This window comes from Spodoptera frugiperda, chromosome 20 (assembly GCF_023101765.2).
Source record: "Spodoptera frugiperda isolate SF20-4 chromosome 20, AGI-APGP_CSIRO_Sfru_2.0, whole genome shotgun sequence".
NCBI lineage: Eukaryota > Metazoa > Arthropoda > Insecta > Lepidoptera > Noctuidae > Spodoptera > Spodoptera frugiperda.
In genome coordinates this window covers 12,624-36,517 of record NC_064231.1, presented here as the reverse complement: position 1 = coordinate 36,517, position 23,894 = coordinate 12,624, and the positions used below count along the sequence as shown (strand labels likewise).

The 23,894-nt window shown below is 35.3% G+C and overlaps 4 protein-coding genes across 5 annotated transcripts; 2 read left to right on the top strand and 2 right to left on the bottom strand.

Moving 5' to 3' along the window:
- Positions 1-97: 97 nt before the first annotated feature.
- LOC118261981 (uncharacterized) lies at positions 98-10,382 on the bottom strand. Its single transcript, XM_050701509.1, has 18 exons — positions 9,831-10,382; positions 9,597-9,719; positions 8,675-8,852; positions 8,229-8,383; positions 7,736-7,891; positions 7,037-7,257; positions 6,550-6,721; positions 5,903-6,072; positions 5,477-5,759; positions 5,249-5,332; positions 4,884-5,174; positions 4,285-4,481; positions 3,795-3,879; positions 3,478-3,660; positions 2,933-3,133; positions 2,519-2,603; positions 2,223-2,434; positions 98-2,135 (listed from the first exon to the last, which is right to left on the bottom strand). Exons 1-18 carry the CDS (start codon positions 10,266-10,268, stop codon positions 1,206-1,208), a joined length of 4,164 nt encoding a protein of 1,387 aa, XP_050557466.1. The 5' UTR covers positions 10,269-10,382; the 3' UTR covers positions 98-1,205.
- Positions 10,383-11,150: 768 nt separating this feature from the next.
- Positions 11,151-12,670, top strand: LOC118282257 (mpv17-like protein 2). The gene is made up of 4 exons (XM_035603247.2): positions 11,151-11,353; positions 11,440-11,680; positions 11,814-12,052; positions 12,133-12,670. The coding sequence occupies exons 2-4, from the start codon at positions 11,449-11,451 to the stop codon at positions 12,277-12,279; spliced, it is 618 nt and encodes a 205-aa protein (XP_035459140.2). The 5' UTR covers positions 11,151-11,353; positions 11,440-11,448; the 3' UTR covers positions 12,280-12,670.
- Positions 12,671-13,377: 707 nt separating this feature from the next.
- LOC118282255 (histone-lysine N-methyltransferase 2D) lies at positions 13,378-16,964 on the bottom strand. 2 transcript variants are annotated; one of them, XM_035603244.2, is made up of 6 exons: positions 16,602-16,964; positions 16,166-16,405; positions 15,719-16,023; positions 14,174-14,746; positions 13,730-14,086; positions 13,378-13,623 (listed from the first exon to the last, which is right to left on the bottom strand). In XM_035603244.2, the coding sequence occupies exons 2-6, from the start codon at positions 16,401-16,403 to the stop codon at positions 13,477-13,479; spliced, it is 1,620 nt and encodes a 539-aa protein (XP_035459137.1). In that variant the 5' UTR covers positions 16,404-16,405; positions 16,602-16,964; the 3' UTR covers positions 13,378-13,476. The 2 variants fall into 2 exon arrangements, with proteins under 2 accessions (XP_035459137.1, XP_035459138.1); XM_035603245.2 differs by lacking the exon at positions 16,166-16,405.
- A 133-nt stretch (positions 16,965-17,097) lies between these two features.
- LOC118282256 (GTPase Era, mitochondrial) lies at positions 17,098-19,004 on the top strand. The gene is made up of 5 exons (XM_035603246.2): positions 17,098-17,421; positions 17,514-17,638; positions 17,759-17,933; positions 18,016-18,213; positions 18,440-19,004. Exons 1-5 carry the CDS (start codon positions 17,236-17,238, stop codon positions 18,812-18,814), a joined length of 1,059 nt encoding a protein of 352 aa, XP_035459139.1. The 5' UTR covers positions 17,098-17,235; the 3' UTR covers positions 18,815-19,004.
- Positions 19,005-23,894: the final 4,890 nt, after the last annotated feature.

Here is a 23,894-nt window from a genome sequence, read left to right as displayed (position 1 = left end):
ACTTGATCAGTGTTGTTTATTGTCATATTTCCTTACTATATACCGCACATGTAATTCTGTTCCTTGAACACAGGAAGGGAAAGAAATAAAACAAAAATAAAATTATACTTCGAGTTTAATAAACTTAGGTCATTTTTACATTGACAAATAAAAAAGGAAATTGAAATATATGGTATACAGTACCTAGTTCACTTGATGTTGTTACATGATTACAAGAAAGACATTTGATATACATAGACCAGCGTTATTATTCCAACCAAACAACAAACAAAGGTTAATTGCCCTATGAATGATTTATAACATTTAAAATTAAACTAATGACTAGATTATGACAACAAATTATAAACAAAATCGTGTATAAAATCTCTATCAGTAACAGAAATATTACAGACAATAATTACATACTACAAACATATAGATTGTTCCACGATCCATGTTAATTGATCAAGAAATGAAAATGGCAACCTTGATACATTCACTTGCTGTTATCACAACTATGGTTTGACAAGTACTGCTGTACCGCGCTTTAGGAGGGCCTGGTGAGGTGCTAGCCAGTGAGGAAACAGTGACAAGACCCGGATTCAAGAGGCAACAGCCGATTATATTATAATTTTGGGGTATTTCCCAAATATAATGAATATTATACATTCCACGATTTCCAATTAACTGTTTTCACTTTTGTTTCTTGCATGGTACAGAATAAAAGGGACGGCACTTGACAACATGTAGTAGAATAAATTCGAAAACTAGAGAAAAAAACATTAAACAAAATACTTGGACAATACTTCAAAGATGGCACCATAAAATATTGTAAAACGATATTTAATTAAACATTAATAAAACACGACGTGAGTATTAAAAAAGTAACGTTAGTAAGTCTTAACAAACAAACAAATAGACATGTATTAGTAATATAAAAACAACCATTATTCACAAAGAAAACATTACAATAATATGACAATTGAATAATTTCTATCCTAATACGTATTGTGTAATAAAAATAGCAGCCTTTTCTAGTGATAGCACATCTACGTAATAAAAAAATAACTGACGACATTCAGTCTAAGATTATGTTTTACTACGATGATAATCAATACATTAATAAAATATTCGATTTGATTCGAGATTAATGGCACGCAATTACAGTACATTTAGATTCGAGATTAAATTGTCTACATAGATGAATAAGAGTATTAGTATGGGGATCAACCCCAAGTATTCAAAACTTGATTACACATATTCAAGTAAAATGTTGGCGAGAGTATTTTGCTGTATTGATTACAATCGTTCGAGTACATGATGGCTGCTGCCATTGTTGTGGCGTTAGATTCCATATACTTACGCAACACAACCTCCAATTTTGATATAGACAGATGATTTTCTAAGAAATAATTTTTAGAAAGTCGGAAACATACTTCCCACAGCTCTGTATCTACAGGGAAGATACTCATACATTTGTCGATTATCTCAGCTGCTTTCAGAGAAATGTCATTTTCTGGTAAGTTGACTGCCGTTTTCGAAGATGCTCCTTTCTTGCGATATTTTAATTCATCGCAACAACATGGCAGTGTTTTGAAAACAGAAGGATCTATCAGCGGATACGGCTCTTCATTCAGAATAGACATCGACACTTCTTTGATACGATTTGCCATAATGCTTTTTATTGCCAACTTGAGTTGTTCTTGCTTAAAAGAAGTAGTCGCGTTATCAGTTTGTTCATCTCCTTCTAAAGTAGTGTGTGTAACATATGTTTGATCATTCTGTACTTCACATTTTAAGTGATCTAATAACAGCTTTAAACAGTCTGAGTATATTTTGTTATGGTATGCGAACTTGGCCGCTAAATTTAAATTGTCTTTGAAGTTGTCCTTATTTAGCCATGGTTTCAGTATGAGGATCATATCGTCAGCCCAGGATTTCTTTTTGAAATCTGCCATGGAAGCTAGTGGGTTTAGCCTGGCTTCAATTGGGTTCCTTTGTAAATCTTCAATATCGAAGGGAAACATGATATCGATTCTGTCGATAGGTTGGAACAAAAATTTGTTGCTGCTGCGACTAGCTGGGATTTTAATAACGCGTTTTGTTGTTTTCATCATTATAACGCGGTTGCCTCCTTTGTCTTTTTCGCTGTGTGGCTAAAACATATAAGATATTATTTACTTTACATATAAAATACATAAAACTTAGCATTTACAATGATAATGACTTAGTAGAATAAGTACCTGCAGGTGAGTGTTGCCGGAGGCAAATATTTTGCCATCGTTGTCAATATAAACGGTGAAGTCCCCTCCACAAGCTACCAGGGCATTCGTTTTAAAATCTTTAATTTCGTTGTCTGGTGTTTTAGCGGTGTTATTTTTAACAAGATCTGTTTGAGAATCGGTTACCATTTTTACCTCCGTGGGAATCGTGATTTGCTTTCGGTCTCCACTTCCTGGAAAAGATTTCAAAATAAAATAACAATATCGTAACAATTTTGCTAATACTTAGAGGTGTGAATTTTCATAGAAATACTGACCTAACTGTCCATCGAAGTTGAGACCCCAAGTGTACAGTGTACCAAAGTTATTGAGTAGACACGAGTGGTGCCACCCAGCCGCCATCTGCAAGTTAATCATTAGTCATCAATAGAATATAATGTTATAGACCAAATTGCCACTTAAATGTCAGAAAGATCATTATGTGATGACTGACAGCCTAATATTTGAGAACTTTGGTTGGTAAAAAAAATATTGCGTTGATTTCCTTCTAAGAACTCCATACAACTAATATAAGTCCTTTTTTTACTACACTCGTGATACATATTACTAAATACACACGTAACTCTTTGACGACATATATCCAATAGATTTGAGCTACGCTTAGAATCAATGTCTCCCATGAAAATAAGCCCTATATTCAATAGTTTGGTACATGGTTATAGTATACATACCTGTACAATTTCCCCGCGTATATGAGTAGTATCGAGTCGGTACGGCAACAGATGTGGGTCGGGTACCGCCGCGGGTGCAGTGGGCGACGTGGGCGACGGTACGTCGGCCGCGGGCTCGGCCTGACGCCGCGCCGCCGCGGCCCGGACTTGTTGGGGACTGGCACCCCATATCCACACCTCACCTTTACTTGTTAACGCCAACTGAACGTAATAACATTCTAATCATTATTTATGTCATTTTTGCACTCCACAGATGGCGCTGCGGTAGCTTTAGAACCTGTCAGTGTAACAAAAGCATCTTCATATAACTTTACCTACCAAAAGTATATACATAGTTAAATTACGAAACTCAGGCCTTAAGATTACGCTACATTTCGAATCATTTTCATTTAAATCAAATAGCAAATATTTGATCTACATATCTAAGGTGTTTATCCACATTGTATAATGATGTTGAATTAGGTTAATATTTGGATAACATTGGAGATAGTGCTTTATTGTTAGATATTATATTTGAAGAAGAAATATTTCAGATTGTATCTTACGTTATGGAAGTATCCAACAGCGATGGATTTAGCAGGATCTTGTAATCGCACGCGTACAGGAACAGAGGACTTGTGTCGGGCTCCAGTGGCGAGTTGGCCGAATACTCCGGCACCACTGGCCCATACCTCGCCGTTCTTCATTAATACAACTGTATGACAAGCACCGCATCCTACACTCAGTACCTGAAATTATTATAATTACCATTGAATGCAGATTTTCAATAAAAAAAAATTACTTACATATAATTTTATTGAAAGTAAAGAGTAAATCAATCACTAACACACAAGATAAACGATCTTTTCTATGAAACACTCACCTTTCTACCTTGGAACTTCGTGACTAATTTTGGTGTCCATTCGTCATCAATGCTGCCATGACACAGCTGGCCATGGACACCCCATCTATAATGAATAGAACTAGTAAGCTAGTGAGCAAATACAAATGGATCTCAACGTTACGATGGCCGACTGAGGGAATATTCTGGACTCTTAAGGTAAGCGTCCACATGCCCGCATCGTATAGATTCTGTATGGCGTCATCAGTACGCATCGCATGTAGGCATTGCCGATGATGCGGTCATACGATGCGGGTCAGTGGACGCAGTTGTATCAGTTTCTATACAAGACAAACTAAAATCCGTTGCGTGCGATGCGTGTGATGCGTACGATGCGGTCCTGTAGACGTGTATCTTTAAGCGGTACTGTCAGATTAAGAGTTATAGAAAGAAAAACTGTTTTTTACCAGTAAAGATTAACATAAATCGGTCGAGTCATCAGTTTGCTGTAAGATAGTGACTCGTTACTTACCCCCAAGTATAAAGTCGCCCGCCGACATCGAGGGCAGCGGAGTGGTAGTGTCCGGCGGCGAGTGCGACGAGCGGCGCGGAGAAATCCCCGGCGGCGGGGCGCAGCGCGCCGCTGGCCACGGCCGCCTCGCCCACGCCGCCCGACCACGCCGCGCCCACGCCTAGCTGACCGAACGAGTTGTCCCCGGCCGCGTATATCTGTACCCCAGTGACAGTGTTCATTAGTTTGCTCATTACTATTATTTTTTTAGAAAATGTTGGAATGTCGAATGAGCTAATGTTTAATGTTTTTGTACTCAAAACGTTGTGATTTCAACTTCTTAAATCCAAATGTGACTTTATTTTGTATTTTCAAAGATGATGCCTGTTTTCTGTAAGATGACTTAGATTCATTCTACAAAACGTCGCTGGATCTCCTCAGAGCCAATCGTGTTTCTTTACATAATGGAGGAATTTATACATATGTCGTCTTTATGTAGTAGTTGTATTTTTTGTCATTTACAGTATTTAAACGCCTATAGGTACTTAAACGTCAAAGTGCAAAGGCGAGCCTCAGTGAGAAAGAGAAGTAATAACAATAATATTTGCAATAACACATACCCCATTTTCCGTCAACACCAACGTATGATGTCTGCCACACGCTACATCAATAACTCTACCGATCAATTCCGTGTTTATCGGTGTATTTGTCATCATTATCTTCGCGTTTCCTTCATCCACCACTGCCCAATGTGCCAGTCCACAACTTAAACTTCTTTTGGGAGTAAACTGATTCTTCCAAGTCTCAGAAGTTTGTGTAACTTCCAAATGTATCTCTGGACACGGATCCCTTGCGTCTATGACACATGCAATGTGTATAAAAGTCGCAATCAATTGCTGCAACCTAGTCGTCTGAAATATTATGTAAATGAGAATATGTAAAAAGGATAAAATTGTAATTTTACGTCTTATAAATATTTACTCACATAAATCGAAGTTATTCCTTGTTTCAAATCACGCATTACTGGTCGTAGTTGGTCTTGTAGTGGATTCAACCATAATGAGAGACACTGCAATGAGACATCTTTAAATTTTCTCGTTTAAATCTAAGTATATATATAATTCAAAATTCAAATTTTCAACTCTATTGCAATACAATACAGTCAAAAATTAAGTAACAGATGGTGCAACTTAAAGTCTGTGCACAAAATTACCTTCAAAATATTAGTATCGAACTTTTTACAGTTTTCAACGATGTAATCAAAGAGCCATTGTCCGTTTTCTTCCAGTAACAGAGGTACTAGGCACCTTTCTCCCAGTAGGCAGTTAATTGCACCGCGGCAGATATCACTACGGGACTTTAAGGCCGAGAGTAACAAGTTAGGATATCCACGGTGTATGCTGAACATTGGTAGCATGTGCCAAAGTCCTACTGAGGCAGCAAAAGACGATAACTCCATTAATTCTATTGGACTTAACGCTGTTAACTTGACGTCACTAAAATAAGATAAATAAAGTCAAATTAGTAATTTGAACTTTAATACCAAGGAATAAAATTCAATTTTAAATACAAATTACAATACAAAGAGGAAGAACTTTTCGCTTACTTTAATAAAGTACTATTGAAATTAAAAACTTACGTATCGAAATTATCCTGGTTGTCAACAGTCATGTTTAGCAGTGAAGCTAAAATTTTGACAGTTATAGCAGCGTCGCCTAGGCTGCCTATATTGCCTGTTTGTTTATATACTGCTAACTCGTTCAGTCTACCGAATACTCCAAGTCGCGCGACCCATCCGTCTGGTTGACTCTAAAACGGAACACAGAAACATAAAATGAAATCACCATAACTCATGATTGTATTACCTTTCAAAGGAACTTAGAACTCTATAGGAATCATGCTAAGTTACAATTAATTCTTTTCTGCGCACTATACAGAATACGAATTAAGCTTTAGCATCCTCAAAATATTATTATTATTACCATGCAGTGCCGGCGTAGGGGCCACTGACACCCCGGGCGAAAATATTGTGGCGCCCACTTGAGGGAAGCAATATCAAGTGTTAGTAGTAGTTTTTCATTTTATTGGCGCCCCCCAGACTTTGTCGCCCTGGGCCATCGGCCCATGTCGCCCCCCCCTAACGCCGGCACTGTTACCATGTGGTAAAGGAAATTAGTCCTTATTACTTAGATAATACAATACCATACTACCAAAATTAAAACATGCACCTGTAATAATGTCAAGGGAAATTAGCTCATATAGCGTGTAAAATAAAGTCCTACGTACTTGTGACAGTGAATACAGGTACAGTGCAGGTTGCATTTTCCCCCGCGACAGCAACATGTCTGCGGCGGCCCGCAGCAGCGCGGGCAGCGGCGCGCCCAGTGCCGCGCAAGATTGTTCCGCCCCCACACCGCCCCGCATTATCACACCCACCAACCATTCACACGCTTCACTCCTGGGAATTAATTACAATATTAGACATTTGTGAATTAAATACATGCTAGATTGATCTGTGTTGACCTGTTACATTCTGGGTATAGATGAAAATTAACATGGAATAGTTTTATTCATTAAATTATACTGTTCACATTAGAAAGTTGTGATCAACGTAGAATTTTACGGAAGTAAAGTAAGTTATAATAATAAATTGATATCGATAAACTCATTACAAATATTAAATACTACCATGCAATGTTCACTGGATTTACAAATTAAAGAATCATGTCATCCCTTGGTGTAAATGATAGTATATAATGAAATGCTGACTCACACTGTATTCAGAATATAGGCTCCTTTATTGGTGACTATAAGACAAGACTCCAGACTGAACCGTGGCAGTTGTAAGTCGCACATGAAGGTCGGCTCCCGCCACCCGCCGGACATGGCGGGCGGCTCACGAGCTGACATTAGATGCGCACGTTTCACATCACCAATTAGTTCTGCTCGCCAAAGCTCTGATGTATCTCTTTTAGCGCCCAGTAAAGCTTCACCCTACAAGTATAAGTATACGATAACCTGATTAGAATATGACTCTTAACAGTTCAGATTGATTACTAAAGTTTTTATAACAGTTTTTATATGAGATTTCGTATTTGATTCCAAGATTATTAATCAATAAATGTAACATATGAAAATATGGCTGAAGTCTCTGCAAAACCCTTCACACATAACAAGTAGGTAAAATATATGATGTTGACTTGACTTTGAATTCAGTTAACAGGGCAATACTGAATGGTGTAAATGTATACCTTATGTCAAACACAATAAGGTTGGTAAAATATTAATGTGGTTGAAATAATGCACTATTATATTTATACTTAATAAACAATACATTATTGTTCTGTACCTACCACATGTGTCAACATTAGAATAAAATATTAGTATTTAGTATTAAATATAAACCATTGTTAGGGGCCAAGAAAGACATTATGATAAAAGAATATGACGATGACGTCACAATTTTGTTTACCTGAATAACAGAAAAGCTGGCAGAATGCACTTCTATTTCTTTCTTTCTCACTAGGTATATGATTCTTTGCGACCATAGACCCTGTATGTATAAACCATCCTTTTTAATATGAGGCCTTAAAGTTCTTGAGGGAGTATCTTCTTCTGGACTCTCTAACTGCAAAGATAATAATATAAATTGAATTGTGGGTTTGTAAGTCGATCAAAACTCAACATAGCAAAAATAAATACACTGTGAGAGTAATTAATACAATAAGGTACACAACTAATTTTTATTTTAATGTCCGTCTTTTAGATTATTTTAAACCATTAGACAAGTATTTTAATCTTTATACAGAGACAAATACTTTCGAATCGCGTGATGTCACTTCTAGTTACATGTTATACGTGGAAATGACGTATCTGCTCCCACCCCTAAACTTAGATTAGTTTTATCGAAGTATAATTATATTATAAACCGATTTTTTTTATCTCAGATAAATCTAACTACTTACAATTAGTGTTCCTTCAGTTAACTCGAAGGCTGTTAGAAAATGACGACCATTTACATATTGTGCTGTCAATGCCCAGTTGTTGGACCCTTTACGAAATAGGGGCAAATACTCTGTTGGCTTCAACACATATTCTACTGTTTGTGACTTATTATCATCTGTAAAAAACTCAGTATTAGTATGGAGTCTGGAATTGCGCCCAGTATATGGCAATAGGCTCACCTCCTATTACATGGGACTTATAACACAAATGGTGAAAAATGGGTGTACAGCGGCATTATTTATCGTAATGTGCACCTGAGCCTACACCTTCTGGGATAAAAGGCGTGCCGTTGTATTAAACATAAAGGTAAGATAAAAATATTTGTTTTTATATGAAGTAAAGGTTTCGAATAATAAAAATTTAAATAGGAATTTCAGCTAACATAACTAAAATAACTCTTTCACACCTTTGGAACCACCCTGTATAAAGAAAGTAATTTTATCTTTAGATAGCTGCTTGATGTAAGACATGAAGCTGTCTCTTTTATCTTTATCATTCTGTGCTCGAGTTTGTTGCAGCCAGTTGTAGCCAAAAGATCGGTGCTCCAACACCAACTTACACTGTTGTGCTGAACTAATTGATATCTGCAAAAATAGCAACATTATTTTTATCCTGTACCCTTAGTGCAAGTTTGCTTTACGTTTAACAAGATCGAAACGAGAGATGTTTGGTGTTCTGATTAGTTGACTCATTCACACAGGCCAATCAGAGCACCGAGTGCAGTCTCATTAAACATAAAGTAAACTTGTACTAAGGTCTCTGTTTATTTAATTACTTGTGATATAGATGTGTTTTAAGTTAATGTGTATAGTCTAAAGAATTGAGTTTTATATTATACTTCATTCAATTGATAATGTATTTCATTCATATTATCTTTGAGGTCATATAATATATAAATAATAAAAAAGTTAAGCTACTGGTTTTAATTAAGCATAAAATAAAATAAAATATTTTTTTCGCTAACATATATTCGATTTTTATTAACATGAGATGTAAATATTGACTGCCTCGTTGGCCGAGTGGTTGCAAGTGCGACTGCCGGGCAAGGGGTCTCGGGTTCGATTCCCGGGTCGGGCGAAATATTACTGGGCTTTTTTCGGTTTTTCGAAAATTTCTCAGTGGTAGCACGGAGTCTGGAAATGTGCCCGGTATATGGCAATAGGCTCACCACCTATTACATGGGACTTACAACATAAATTGTGAAAAGTGGGTGTAAACAGTGGCATTACGTGCCATAATGTGCACCTCTGCCTACCCCTTCGGGGATTAAGGGCGTGACGATATGTATGTATGTATGTATGTATGTAAATATTGATCATAATGCTTACCAAGAGTGTTAATAAATCCAAAGAATCATCAAAACATATCTGTAAGTCTGTAATTTCTCCCGGAACTTTGCACTCTCCTACAATAGTTTGTGAGTCTAGAGAATAAAATGTTATTGTGCCTGCCTGTAAAACAAGATTTAATTAAATCAACCAGTCATGGGGTAAAATCTTTTCCTCACATAAACATATTCAATGATATAGTAAAAAAAATATGCCAGAGAAAATTAATAATACCTTTGATCCAATAATCAATACACTCTCAGATTCCTTAGTCAACCAACACACCAATGAGGTTGGCTTTGATATATTTCCCAGCGGCAAAACAGTCACTCTTGATAGTGACCATTTATAATCAAATGTGTTTTGAGGGATGAACAGGGGAAGATATGGCACTAGTAGAACCTTCTGTTCACTAACAATTATCACCCATGTACCACTTGGTTCAAAACACATACAGTAAATTGGATTGTCGAAGAAATCCCAATCATAATTCTTTTCAAATCTCTCTAACTGAGGATTAATATACATGAACACCAATTCTTTATCACTGGTAAAAGCGAAAAACTTTTTATGACCCACTTCATAAAAACTATAAGTAGTAATATCTAGATGTATTAATACATCTAATTTAAATAGACCAGAAAAATCTAAATGATCACTTTGGAGAGCCATTTTGTGCTTAATTATTTGTTCTTAATCCTAACATTGAGGTGATGTTTTTATTTTTCCTTTTGTGCTCTCTATAATTAATGAAAATGGCACTATCAGTTGGTTGTCAGATAATTAATTTTGACATTGACGTTTACAACATTCCGTCTCACGAAGTACGATACTAAATTACTAGTTGTAAGTTTTTATTTATTTTCCGTTTTTTATGTTTCTTATACATATATGTATACATATAGTTTTAATTGTTAATTACTAATATACTAGTATCGACTGCACGGTTACCACGGTGCTGGACAATCGGCTGCCGTGCAGCGTGTGCGTAGCGGGTTTGATTCCTACACGGAAGAACTTTTCGTATGATCCACAAATTATTGTTTCGGATCTGAGTATCGTGTGTATCTTATATATTTGTAAACGCACTCACGTCACGGGTGGAAATTCTATAGGGCCACATTTTTTTTTAAGTTAAGAAAATATAGCACTTATCTTCACGTGATCTGAATGATGAATCCTAATTTTATCATACAATTAATGTCGATGCTTTTTTAAGTATTCGTATAATAATAAGGATTTTATTTCACTTTTACGACTATACGCATACTGTTGAACTATTAGCCCAACGCCTTATCCCACGCCTTACTTACGTGATCATACTGCGGTGCCCAACATGAACATCCGCTTGATACAGTTTCAGCCCTAAAACGAAATTATGTCAATAATAATCATAAATGAATGTAATAATACACAATATGCGTTCGTGCCGGGGCCAGGAATGGTTCTTTTATTTAATCATTGACACAATGAGAAAAATGTTGATACGCCGTTATTAACATTACTGAACTGGATTGTCGCTGTCAATGTTGTCACTGTCAGTAGTCAATCACTATCAAAATATGTCATTCAAAGTTCACAATTTTCTGAAGTGCTAAGGAACGAGGGCGCAATTTTTAATTAAATGCATTTTCATTACTTAATCATTGTGATTACTAGATAAAGTTGTTCATTTCGTAATGAGAATTAATAGCCATATAGCACTATAATAAATCATTTTCATATATTAGGTATGACGTAGGTGTACGTCTAAAAAGGTAAACTATTATTTATTTTATCATTATTTAATGCTGTATTAGGTAATTAATAAAATCTCAAACAATACCTAATTATTGTGTTGCAGGTCGCAAAAATGTTTGCCATTCGTAGTTTAAGAACCGGAATAAGACAAATAAGTCCGTTTAAATTCCAAATGCGTAAGGAATCTATGTTTCACAGAGGCGTGACATTCTTTTTTAAGAAAAACCTATTTTTAACGAACAGTATAACATCTGGAGTTTGTATGGCACTTGGGGATTTGGTACAACAAGAATTTGAATTCCAAACCAAAGTGTTACCTGAAAGATATGATTGGGGCAGAGCAGGTACATAAAGATTCTTCTGAAAGTGATTGAGCTTTATAGTAATAAAAGAAAATAAAAAATATGTAGATGCTGTTGATGCATTATTGTAATTACCATATAGTATTTTACATAATTAATATTTAATTTCTTTCAGGTCGTATGTTCACAGTGGGGACAGCAATGGGCCCTTTACACCACTATTATTATGAGTATTTAGACAAAGTGTTACCTAAAGCTAATTTAAAAACAGTATTTTTAAAAATAGCATGTGATCAAGCATTTGCATCACCGTTAACACTAATTTCTTTCTTCTATGGAATGGGATTTCTAGAACATAAAACGTTACAAGACAGTACAGCAGAGATAAAAAAGAAGTTAATGTATGCTTATACGGTATGTTCCTTTATTTTTAATCTATGACTTTTACCTTTATTGGTTCTATTTTATCAAGATGCATTTTGTTTTTGTTTCAGGCTGATTGCATGTACTGGCCACCAGTCCAATTTATAAATTTTTATTTTTTACCAACACATTACAGGGTTATATACATAAATGTAGCAACAATGATATTTAATATTTTCTTATCATATATGAAACATTATGACCAAAGAAGTCATTGAAATTTAATTTTAATAGTTAATTCTTATGTTTTATTTATTTTGTAAATTTTTTTTAAAGATAGCTTTTGAGTATTGTATAATTTATAGCTAGATTTATAGAATTGTGAGCTTGGGATGTCCTAGATCAAAATATTTATAAATAATAGTATTTAATTTAAAGAGTTGTTGGAATTGTATCTCAAGTTTAGTAAATATGAAAAGTAGTACAATGCTCATGTGATAATAAAACAGTTACCAATTTTATTTATTTCAATATTGTGTAAGACATGCATTAATATTTTAACATTTTGCACAAACATGCATTGTTAATATTTCCGATATTTTGTGCTGGTAAATGGCCAACCAAGTTTTACAAATATATTATACTTCTAAGTATACAAAAAATAAATAATTAACTAGTTTTATTCAACCCTTTAAACCCTTATGACTTAATTATGTTAATAACTACTTATTTTTTTAATCTTGAGAATATTTTCATGAGGCAAAAAACTAATGCCTACCTGTCTACATATCTTGTATTTTAACACCATACAATCACATCTGTTTTATCAGTGATGACTTATCTCGCTGATAAAACCTAACAGTGATGGTGATAATTAAACAATAAAGCTGGTCACGATCTCTGAAGGTATTTATCATGTCAAAATCATTTATTGCTAACAAAACCTTGAGATGTAAAATATTATCTAAGGTAAAAATCCCATTATACCTACCTACATTATGTTTTAGTGTAATTTGTCATAAAATATTATATAGGAAATATTCAATAATATTGTTGGTAGTAGTTTTGGTAATTCCAATGTAATTCAACTTAGGCATCCATAGCATGGGAACAGTTGGCACCAAAGAAGTTACATAAAACATCATACAACAATGTTTTGTATAACTTCCTTTGTTGACACTTTGGCACAAAGAATAAAATTAATTGAATATCTTTGAACAGTCTTGTGACTAGAAATTCCAGAATAGACTAAAGTACATACTATGTAATTGCATCATTCATTATCTAGGTCACATAGTAGTGTCACTGATAAGCAATTATATTTGATTTCTATAAGTTGTTAGATAATGGTATTATTAAAAAAATAAAACAAGTACTAAGTTTAATACTTAACTATATTTCAGTTAACTAGGTACACTAATTAATAACTATTATTATCTTCATACAACACAGAGAAGTTGGAAAAAAACTGGTTTTTAACCCCAGCACATGGTCCAGTCGTCTTTTCTTGTTTGTAATTTAACGATAATGCGATATAATGCCAATGCAGGGCCTAAAGGTAAGCCCAGACCTCGTACTATATCTGCACGCCGCGCCATACTCAATGCTTGACCGTCGAATTCCTGGAAATAAAATTGTTGTTATCATTTTATGTACCTACATTTTTTTTATTTAAGTATATATTTTGTACTTTTTTATGAAGACACTCTTATTAGTTGTTTTCTTTACCTGTTCTTTAAGAATCGGCGCTGCTTCAGGTAAGTGTTGTTTAAAATAGTCAAAGACATCATCAGTATTCCAATTAGCTATTTCCGGAATAGTTGGATCAATTGGAATCTCTTCCACAAGTTTTGAAGGAGCTCTGTCAAGTTCATGTGGCTTGAGGAAGGGGTCCACAGAAGGTGAATTTTGTGCAGCATATTCCATATTACCGCGAATCGCAGGTGAGCCTACGACTGTAGGTCGAGATTCAAGACAGTTATTGCACTCCCATTGGTCCCAAGCTTTCAGTCTTTCTGGTATTCGAGGACTGTGACAGAGCGCGTGGTAGGCATCAGAACAAATACTGCATACAGTTAAAATACCCTGAAAGCAAAGATGGTAAACATTTTATTCCATAATTTACAGTGTTGATACTTATTATCATTTATAAAATAGTTTTATTATACTTACAGCATCATTAGTTTCACAGCATACTACACAAGTTTTGCAATGAGGGCATTGCCAAGTGTTATCCGGGCGAGGTTTTAAAATGCCCGATCCCGATTGAAGGCAACTTAAGTGAGCTTTATTGTTACAATCTCTGCATTCAACCAGTCTATCATTCGAACCACGAGGTTTTTGCACCAGGCATACAGAACATACTCCTCCTGATGTCTCATGAGTTAGGGGCTCTTCTTGGTCTAATTCATCACCACTTCCATCCAAGGAAAGTTGACTTTCGGACAATGGTGTTCCATCTGCATCAGATTTCTGAAGTCCAGCAGAAATAAGTCTTTTCTTAATTGTGCTTTTATTTAATGATCCCACTGGTCTTCCCCTTTTTCGTTTGCTGGGAACATTATTATCAGAGGGATCAAATACTTTCTTAGCCATTTTACGTCTTTCGCCGACGCGCACACCAGCATTACGTGATGTACTACCACCACTTAGTCCATTACTAGATGATCCACCACCTCGTTTCTTTGGCCTTCCACGCATTCTTTGAGGTGAAGATCTACATGATGAATTGGCCGACGAAGTCATCTGGAAATGAAACCAAAATTATATTAATGCAAATTTTTCACTGTTTACAAAATAATGATTACTTGAAAATGTCACTTTGTTTTACTTTTTTTATGTAAGCAGGTTTCAAACCTATTTATGTAAATTTTTGGCAATAGTATTTTATCAAATTTCAACATCATCCTTTTTGCAACACCCTTGTATCAAATCTAATGATGCGGCAACATCTGTTGGTGAATCTGTGACCATTGCATTTACTAGGACAGATTATTTTGTGATGTGAAATACATTAGGTACATAAAGGTTAAACAACCGGCCTGTAATGCCTATTTATTACATTATACCTCTTATAACTAAGTTATCCTTATTGGAATATTGAATATTCAGTTCTTAACATTTATTTGGTTACAATGAGATTTAATTACTTCTTTACTTTTATTATGTTACAAATCATGCATTCATACTTTCTTGGAACTAGGAACAATGCACCTTGGTTAAAACATCAAAAATAAAATAAGATAAGATTGTTTTAGTTCCAAACTATTTAGGGGACGTCCATTAATCACGTGAGACTCAATTAGGGGAGGGGGGGGTCGATAAAAATCACGAAACTTCACGAGGGGGGACGGGGGGCTTTGTAAAATATCACATGTATTTATTTTTTCACCTAACCCGGGTTTTTCAAACCTTAAAACGGGGTGTATAGGATTTGTCACTTCCCCATAAAAGAGTATAATAAATTATAATTACGCATTTCTAAACTTAAACCAATTTAGATGGTATTTTTTAGGTACTTGTATTACCTACAAAGTCTTAACCCACTCATACTTATTTTCTGTATTAAAAAAATACACGTGATGTTGGTTGGGGGTTAATCTAAAATCTCACCACATATCACCAACGGGGAGGGGGGGCCAAAAAATCGTTGAAAAAACCTCACGTGATTAATGGACGACCCCTTATGGAAAGTCATAGTAAAAATTGATAAATTACCTTTGTATTGCTGAAATCTCCATGATAATCAAATTTGAAGCTGTCAGAGCTATCACCATCATGGTCCGCAGGGCCTAAAGCTAAATTACCATTTTGTAATTTAACCAAACTTCCCGATGATAACTCTTTGTTGACAATAGCCTCAAGTTGTTTCTTTGAATATTTTGATCCTTGTGCAGCAGCTGCAGACACAAGATCATCAAAAGCGATTCCATTTTCTAAATAGCTTTGATCCTGGTATATTAACGTAGCAATTGCTGAAGTTATAACCCGCCGTTCACTAGTTGCAATTGATGAAGACATTTCTAAAAAATTAAACTAATTTTAAGATATGTTGTGTTTTTTAAAACAAAAAGATAAACCGAGTATGGTCAGAAGTGACTAGTTTCTCTTGAGACATGTTTATCTCAGAAATAAGCTGAATGGATTCATACAATTTAAACTCACTGTTTGATTTCTTTCGCCACTTAGCAGCGTTTCTATAGCTTACATTATCTTTATAATCAACTTTAAAAATACTTTTCTCCTTCAGGCAACGTTTGAGATCTGCTTTAGTATCTTTAGGGAGTACTTTATAACACTTTAACATAAACTTGCAAATCCTATGTATGTCAGGACGCGATTTACGTGAGCGTAAATGATCTATAGCAGCCAAAATTTGATTTTTATACTTTATCTCTGACATTTCTGGAAAATAAAAAAATAAAACAAAATAAATAATTGAGGAGGTTGGGTGAACGGTGAAATAAAAAGGCATGAAATAAAGAAAATAATAAACAATATGGAGGCAATAATGAAAATAAAATAATAAAAATTGATCGTGTATAAAATAACACGAGTAACAAAATATAGGTACAGCACAAGTAGATAATGAAGTACTTACCTAATTAAAATCATGCCGGCGATTTTTTAACTAAGCATGCAGTCCCTTTTAGAATCCACCTTATATAGATACTTGTTAGTTATTGGAATGGAGATAAAACAGCACATTAATTTACAATTTTCGTCGTACACCTATATTTTTGTGTCGTATTTATTCTCGTTATCAGTAGGTAATTATGAAGTATTACATTAATTTTACAGTATACTAAAGTAAATCACTTAAACAATAAAACTGTTAAATGTAACACTATTTTTTCCAAAGAAAACGCTAGTTCTTGTGAAAAGAAGACCACTCGGCACTCGGGTCGGTAACACAATTTAAAATCCCACTTGCTGTCTGTTGAACTTTTGACTGATGATTGCTTTTGCTTGGACTTGTTTTGGTATGCTAGTGTCATAGACTTCTAGAGTAATAGAGTACTGCCCTTGGTGCTCGAATCGTTGTCGCATGATTGTTGTCTATGGTTCCAAGGTCACTTATGTCAGTCAAGCAAGTGTCAGTCAGAAATCATTAATGTCATTGTCATAAAATGCATTGCATTGTTTCGAAAAGTAAATAAATAAAATTGCGTTTTCTAAAATAATAATAAGTGGTGTGAATAGTTTCGTTCTATGAGTATCAATATTAATACAAGATGACAACATTTATATTACGTGCTTTCCGTGTGACATACAGAAATCAGAACTTCAAAGCAGTCTTTTATTCGTCACAGCCAGAACGTGCTAGTGAAAGAAATTTAGGAAAAGTTGTAAACGTAGCTATTATTGGGGCGCCAAATTCTGGAAAAAGCACTCTCATAAATAAAGTAACGGAAAGGAAGGTCAGATGTTTTTACTTTATAATTATAACCTAAAAATTGTCGGTGTTCTTCAGTAAACGTATTTTTATTGTGTAATTTATTCTTGATTTCAGATATGTGCAGCCTCCAACAAAGTACACACGACGACTAAGTTAATACGAGCTATGTGCTTTGAGAATGACACACAGATTATATTTTTAGATACTCCTGGAGTTGTAACTGAAAGAGAAAAGAAGAAGTGAGTTTCTTTTACTAACTGAGATTATTCATTAAATTTCTAAATTAATATACATTCTATTTTTAAACACTTTCATTAGCAATGCAAGTTACTATTTTGGAATATTCTTACCCTTTTCAGATATAATTTGCCCGACTCTATGATGGGAGCATGTCACAAAAGTTTGAGGTGTGCAGATGTTGTTGGTGTGGTACATGATGTTTCTAATAGATATACCAAAGATGTCTTACACTCAGATGTCATCAACATGCTGAATGTTATGGCTGATATACCAAGCTTTTTAATAATTAACAAAGTAAGTATGTGTTTTACTGAAACTTGGTAACTTCTTGCCTTATTAAGTACTTTCTTACACACTTGACTATTTTTTTTAACAGATTGATAAATTGAAATCTAAAAATCAATTACTGGCAATAATAAGAAGTCTTACCAATGGTAGTATTGCTGGCAATCCTATCCCTGGAACAGAAAAGAGGAAAAGAAACACTGAAAAAAAATTAGAAAAAGGATACAGTAAATTCTCTGATGTCTTCCTTATATCAGCTCTAAATGGTGATGGAATACAGGACATAAAGGTACAAGCATTACAATAATATGTTATTTTTATTTTTTATATGGTTAAGAAGACTATCATGAAATAGATGCTAATTGTTCTGTAGATATATATTGTACATAAATAATATTAGGGCCAGAAATACCATTGCTATCAACTAGTGCAGGAGATGGCAGCCAAACAGTAGAATGAAATATCACATCACAACAATTTTGCTATTAAATACTTGAATACTATTTTTATTTCAGAACTATCTTGTCAGCAATGCAAAGACAGCTAGTTACCAGTATGGACTTTCAGAATGGACAGACCAGAAACCAGAGACACTGATAACAGAAGCAGTTAGGGCTAAGTTCTTAGACTTTTTGGCACAAGAAATCCCATACAAACTAAATGTTCAACTAGAATATTATGAAGAGATTGAAGAACAAGATAAAATACTCTGTGCTGTAGTAGTGGAGTGTCCCAATGAAAGATTGCTAAGGTTAATAGCTGGGGCTGGTGGTGGTAGGCTCCAACAAATCAAATCATATGTTAGAACTGACCTAATAGATTTATTTAAGAAAACTGTAGTTATAGACCTACAATTAAAAGTAAAAAATAAAACTGAATCTGTTGCATGAGTATTGTTTCTAAATGAATTGTACTTGTACATTTATTGTTATGGTGTGTCCAAATCTGATGAATATTAAGGGGAACATGTGAATATTACAATTCTCGTGAGCAGCACATTTGTGAGATTTGGATGCACCTTTAGCTAGAATTTTTATTTTATTACTAAGTGGTAATCAAATATACATTTGTTCAATAAAATCCCCTTTTTATTTTTCAAACTTGACAACATTTTCTAATTTTTGGTTTGTCTGCCCACTAGTCCTAATACATACTACACGTTTTTATGATAGACTAGCTGGCTCGGCAAACTTCGTACCGCCTTTAACATTCTTTTTCTCACTCTTTAAACCTTCCCTGGACTTCCACAAATGGTTCAAGACCAAAATTAGCTAAATCGGTTTAGGCATTCTCGAGTTTTAGTGAGACTAACGAACAGCATTTGATTTTTATATATAGAGATGTAATCAAAATCAAAATAATATGATCAAAGAGAACGTTTCTACCTAGTATGAGTAATATGTCTGAATACTGCCGCGAATTTTCAGTTTTCGGCCTGAAATATGGAAATCGCGAATTATAAGGTGACTTGGAGATACCTACTCTACATTTAACGCAATTGATTCTGTAAGTCATGTGTATGCTATTGCTCTTTATTTGCCCAGCTAACACGCGCCAAACGTCTGTTTGCTCGAAGTTCTGCCGGAGTCGGAGTGCCTAACTCAGTCTACCTAAACCTACAAAGGACAGTTATATAGAATTAGTGACGTATGTATGTTAAGTTTTCATCTCAAAATACATAATGATTGCAGCCTAGGATTAAAGGATCGACCATCTAATTAAAGTCAAAGAGATCAGTCGTAATTATATATAATCATAAGTAGAAGGTTTATGTATCGCTTTCATTGCCTTTTAAAACCCACAACAGAAAGCCACCCATTAACTTTTTCTATTAAAATGTTTCTAAGTACGTAACATCTCTTAATAGATGTTTATTGAAACAGTATTAAATTCTGTCATGAAGCGAATGAAGTTGGAACATTAATAGCCAATAAATAACGGCGGCCACATTATCTTCCCGCATAGTTATTCATACTAAACAATAGAATCGTGCGAAACACTAAGAGACCGTACAACTTAACCACAAAACTTTGTTAAGACTTGTTTACAGTTACAGTTTCAGTTTATGTGATGGTGGTCCCTAACTCGCTGTGTCTATGTAAGTACGTACACCCTACACTACTTCACACATACACGATTTAAACGATCTTAGTTTCGAAGCGAACTGGTTTAATTGAGATTACCCACCTATTCGCATGTAATAAATTTGATATTTGTTCTTCTGAAGTTTCGTTGTGCACGAAACTAAAGAACTTAACTAACAACAACACAGTTCAAAGTTTAAACTGGAATTTAGGGTGGTAAATACGGAATTACTTAGGTACTTTAATTAAGTTTCCTTTTTGTATGACGTTTAAGAGTCTTGGTTCAGTGAGATGTTCAATTTGTTTTTTTAATTTCATTAGTTTTATGAGTATCAAGATGACAATATAGATCGAGATAGAACAGGATGTTTGCTCAGCTGGTGGTTGGTCTCATGGGACTCACTAGTATAACGAGCATACTTAAGGAAATGTGACAGGAGGGTAGGTAGGGAACTAGATACCTACCTAGGAAACAACATTAAGGTTCATTGTGTGTCACCTTCTACTAATAGAGCGTTCTATTACGTCAATTGGCGGCAAGTGGCATCCAAGCGATTATATCGATAGGATCGTTATCAGCGACAACCTGTGTCGGTGCCAATATCGTCGTGCGGGCCTCAGCAATTCTCTTCCGTAGTGCTTTGATTATGGCTTTCACTCTCTTTGATTAGCCTTTGAATCTTGACGTTTATTTGATGGTATCTAATAAAGTAGATGAGAGAACCAGAGTTTTATGAAAAGAGACAGATATAGTAAGTACGTAGATTGGTAAGTATAAAGTACGACCAAGTTAAATTCAAACCTATTCACCTAGAACCTACATATGTGACGCGCTATCTATGGGTTGGTAAGCAGGGCAATAACTGCCTATGTAGTATGTAAGTACTATACCAAGTTACGGGTACGGTACATGGTAAGTTATATTGATATATACAAGCCCGTATAAGTTAACGATTAGACATATCATATAAATAGCCTTCACATCATTCCACTTTGTTTTAAGTTGCTCTTTCGCCCTCTAAGGAAACGTTTCGGCAATGAGGGGCGTGTCGACAACAATCCCTACACGACTCGATGGCTCTCACAGTGCGATTGAATTGTAAGTGTTAGCCAGCTAAGAGACCCCTCAATACTTCGCAAGGCCAGGCCGTATTTGGAGAGCCTTCAAACTTTTACCTACCTCCCGTAATGCAAATCGAACGGGAACTAAAAATATCAACGTCTATTTTGTTGCTAAGATGAGATATATACGGCACATATTAGTTACTAAGTTTCAACTCATGTTTCTTTCATTTTATGGACGTTAATGCCTTTAGGCTAGTGTATCAGACAACCTAACTAGGTAGGTACTACATAGGTATATATTTTTTTCGTATTTCACTAGGGATTTATTTATTAAGGTAAATTCTGCGAATCCTTATTAAGTTGAACTTAAAAGAAAAGTCTTTTCTGACTGTTCTTAACTAAAACAAATCCAAGAAGTAAAACTTGCCAAGTGGAGTAACCTAAAGACAAATTACGGCAATCCCTTGACAGCACAGAGCTCTGCTGTGAGGAAAGGGAATCAAACAGAACAATTTTTAAATTAATTTCTTCAGATCATGTTTATCTCCGAGAACCCATTTTTCTAGAGGTGGGGTAGTGATCCCTGGAGAAATTTCGAGTTTCGTTGTAAACTGCATAATTCCATACTGTGTTTTCAACAATGTTTGAAAATTACATTACGAATACTGCGCAAATGTTCGTTCGCCTTCTTGTAATTAATTAGACAATATGGAGGTAGGCTAAATACATAGTGGATGTACGAGCCTATTTCACGCTTGTATTGTAACTAATATTAGTTTACGGTCGGTGTTGTTTGCTGTTTAGGTATTCATCAGGCTAACAATTTGTAGCTGAGGTGCAAAACAATACCTATTAATTTCATTTTAAAATGTTTTATCAAAGTCTGAGTAGTCTTCAATAGGTTTAGGTTCAATAGGTAGGTAGGTATATGTATCATCCCCATTTCGTCTTCGTCCCACAGTTTACATTACGGTTTCTTAAATGTAATGAAAAATAAATTCGTTTTCTCATGATATTTTGTTTCGGTTAGGTACCAAAATCAGATCTCAGGGCCTCAGGTACCTTGATCAGGAGTTGTGGACTACCTAGCGGGTTTACCGGGGCTCCGGCTCGAAAAGCAGGAGTAGGAACGGAGTGATTTTTAGTCAGTTAGAGTCTGATACTCCCTGCGGCCAAAGTCATTGGATGATTTAACCCCCTCAAAAAAAAAGTGCCTCAGGTACCTACTAACTACTCTCGTAATCATTGGTAAACTTCGTATTTCAAAAATGATAATTTTTCTTTGAGTAGGTACCTACTAAAATCAAAGTTCTACTTTTCCGGACGTGTCACGATTTTTTCAAGAAAAGCTTTTAACCACTCGAACTCGAATCACAATTAGAATGGGGGCGTGCTTCGAAAAATTCGCACCCGCCGCATTTTGGCGGGATGGACTTCAATCGAACAAAAGTTTCAACAATGTATGTAAATGAGGCACCACGCCGACCTGAGCTACTCGATTGGAAAATGGAAAATGGCTTTGTATTTTTAGATGAAAATAGGTGTATTTGTTTTTGTGTTCAACATGCCATAAGTCTAAAGGAAACTATGAAAGTTGAATCGTTTAGTGTTCTTTGGATGACTACGTAGAGTTCGCGGGGCTGAATATACTGAAGTTGGATGTACATACGTATCACAGTACAGTCAAGCATCTAAGTATGATTAATAAACAATAGTACCTATATACCGTCCTATGTAAAACTAAATCTATTCCGCTTCTTGACATTAACTAGCTTGATTGCTCGTTTCAATTAGCATGATAGGTAATGAACATATCTGTATATGAACATACTAGCTTTCCGCCCGCGGCTTCGCCCACGTGTAATTCGGTTATATATTATGATTACGTCGAGATTTATGGACCGATTTACGTGATTCTTTTTTTGTTCGGTAGAGTATACTTTCAAGTTGGTCCCGTTGTTACCTAGTCAGGATCTGATGATGGTATTCCAGGGAAATCAAGGGCAAACCTCAAATTTACAGGCAATTACGTTTTTGACAATTTCATAGATCTGTTTAAGTATTTGCGTCTGATAGTCATCATCCCATGTGAATGAGCTGATGATGGAAAGTACAACTCCTCAACGGTTAGGAGTTGAAAGAAAATTCTTACGAAGTTATACGTACATGTGAGGCTATTAGGTTGACCTAATAATAAAAAGTAAATCTCATTAACGTTAAGAATTTAGGTGAAAATGGATGCGGACAAATTTCGTCTCTTCACTTGTTTCCTTTTAGCTGTTTGTATGGGTAGTGTTAACACAAAATAGGGATTTAAAGGCGTGATGTTATTAATGTTATGCATGTATGTACATAATTATGTATGTTATTATGTATGTTAAAGAGACGACTGAAAGTTGTCATACAAAGTCTTTTTTTTTAAGGATGGGAAATCATCAAATGACCTCTCCCGCTCTGGGTGGAACGGAAGGGAGTGTCAGACTTTTACTGACTAAAGCCCACCTCGTTCCTTCAGTTGCCCTTTGCGTTCCGGGGCCACGGTATCTCGTTAGAACTTTCCCGCAGCCCCGGCTCAGTTTATCCCGTTTCCCCCCTTGGGGGTTGACATTTCAAAAATCCCTTCTTAGTGCTCACTTATGTTACTAAAGGAACCTCTGTTCAAAATCTCAGACTCCTATACCGAGCGGTTTCGGCTGTGCGTTAATAAATCAGTCACCCAATCGCACCTCCTAAATCACGATTGGAGGGTAGTTTGAAAAAACTTATAATGTCAAACATATTTACTTGCCTATGTACTTGTTCATGCCAAGTTTCAAGTTTA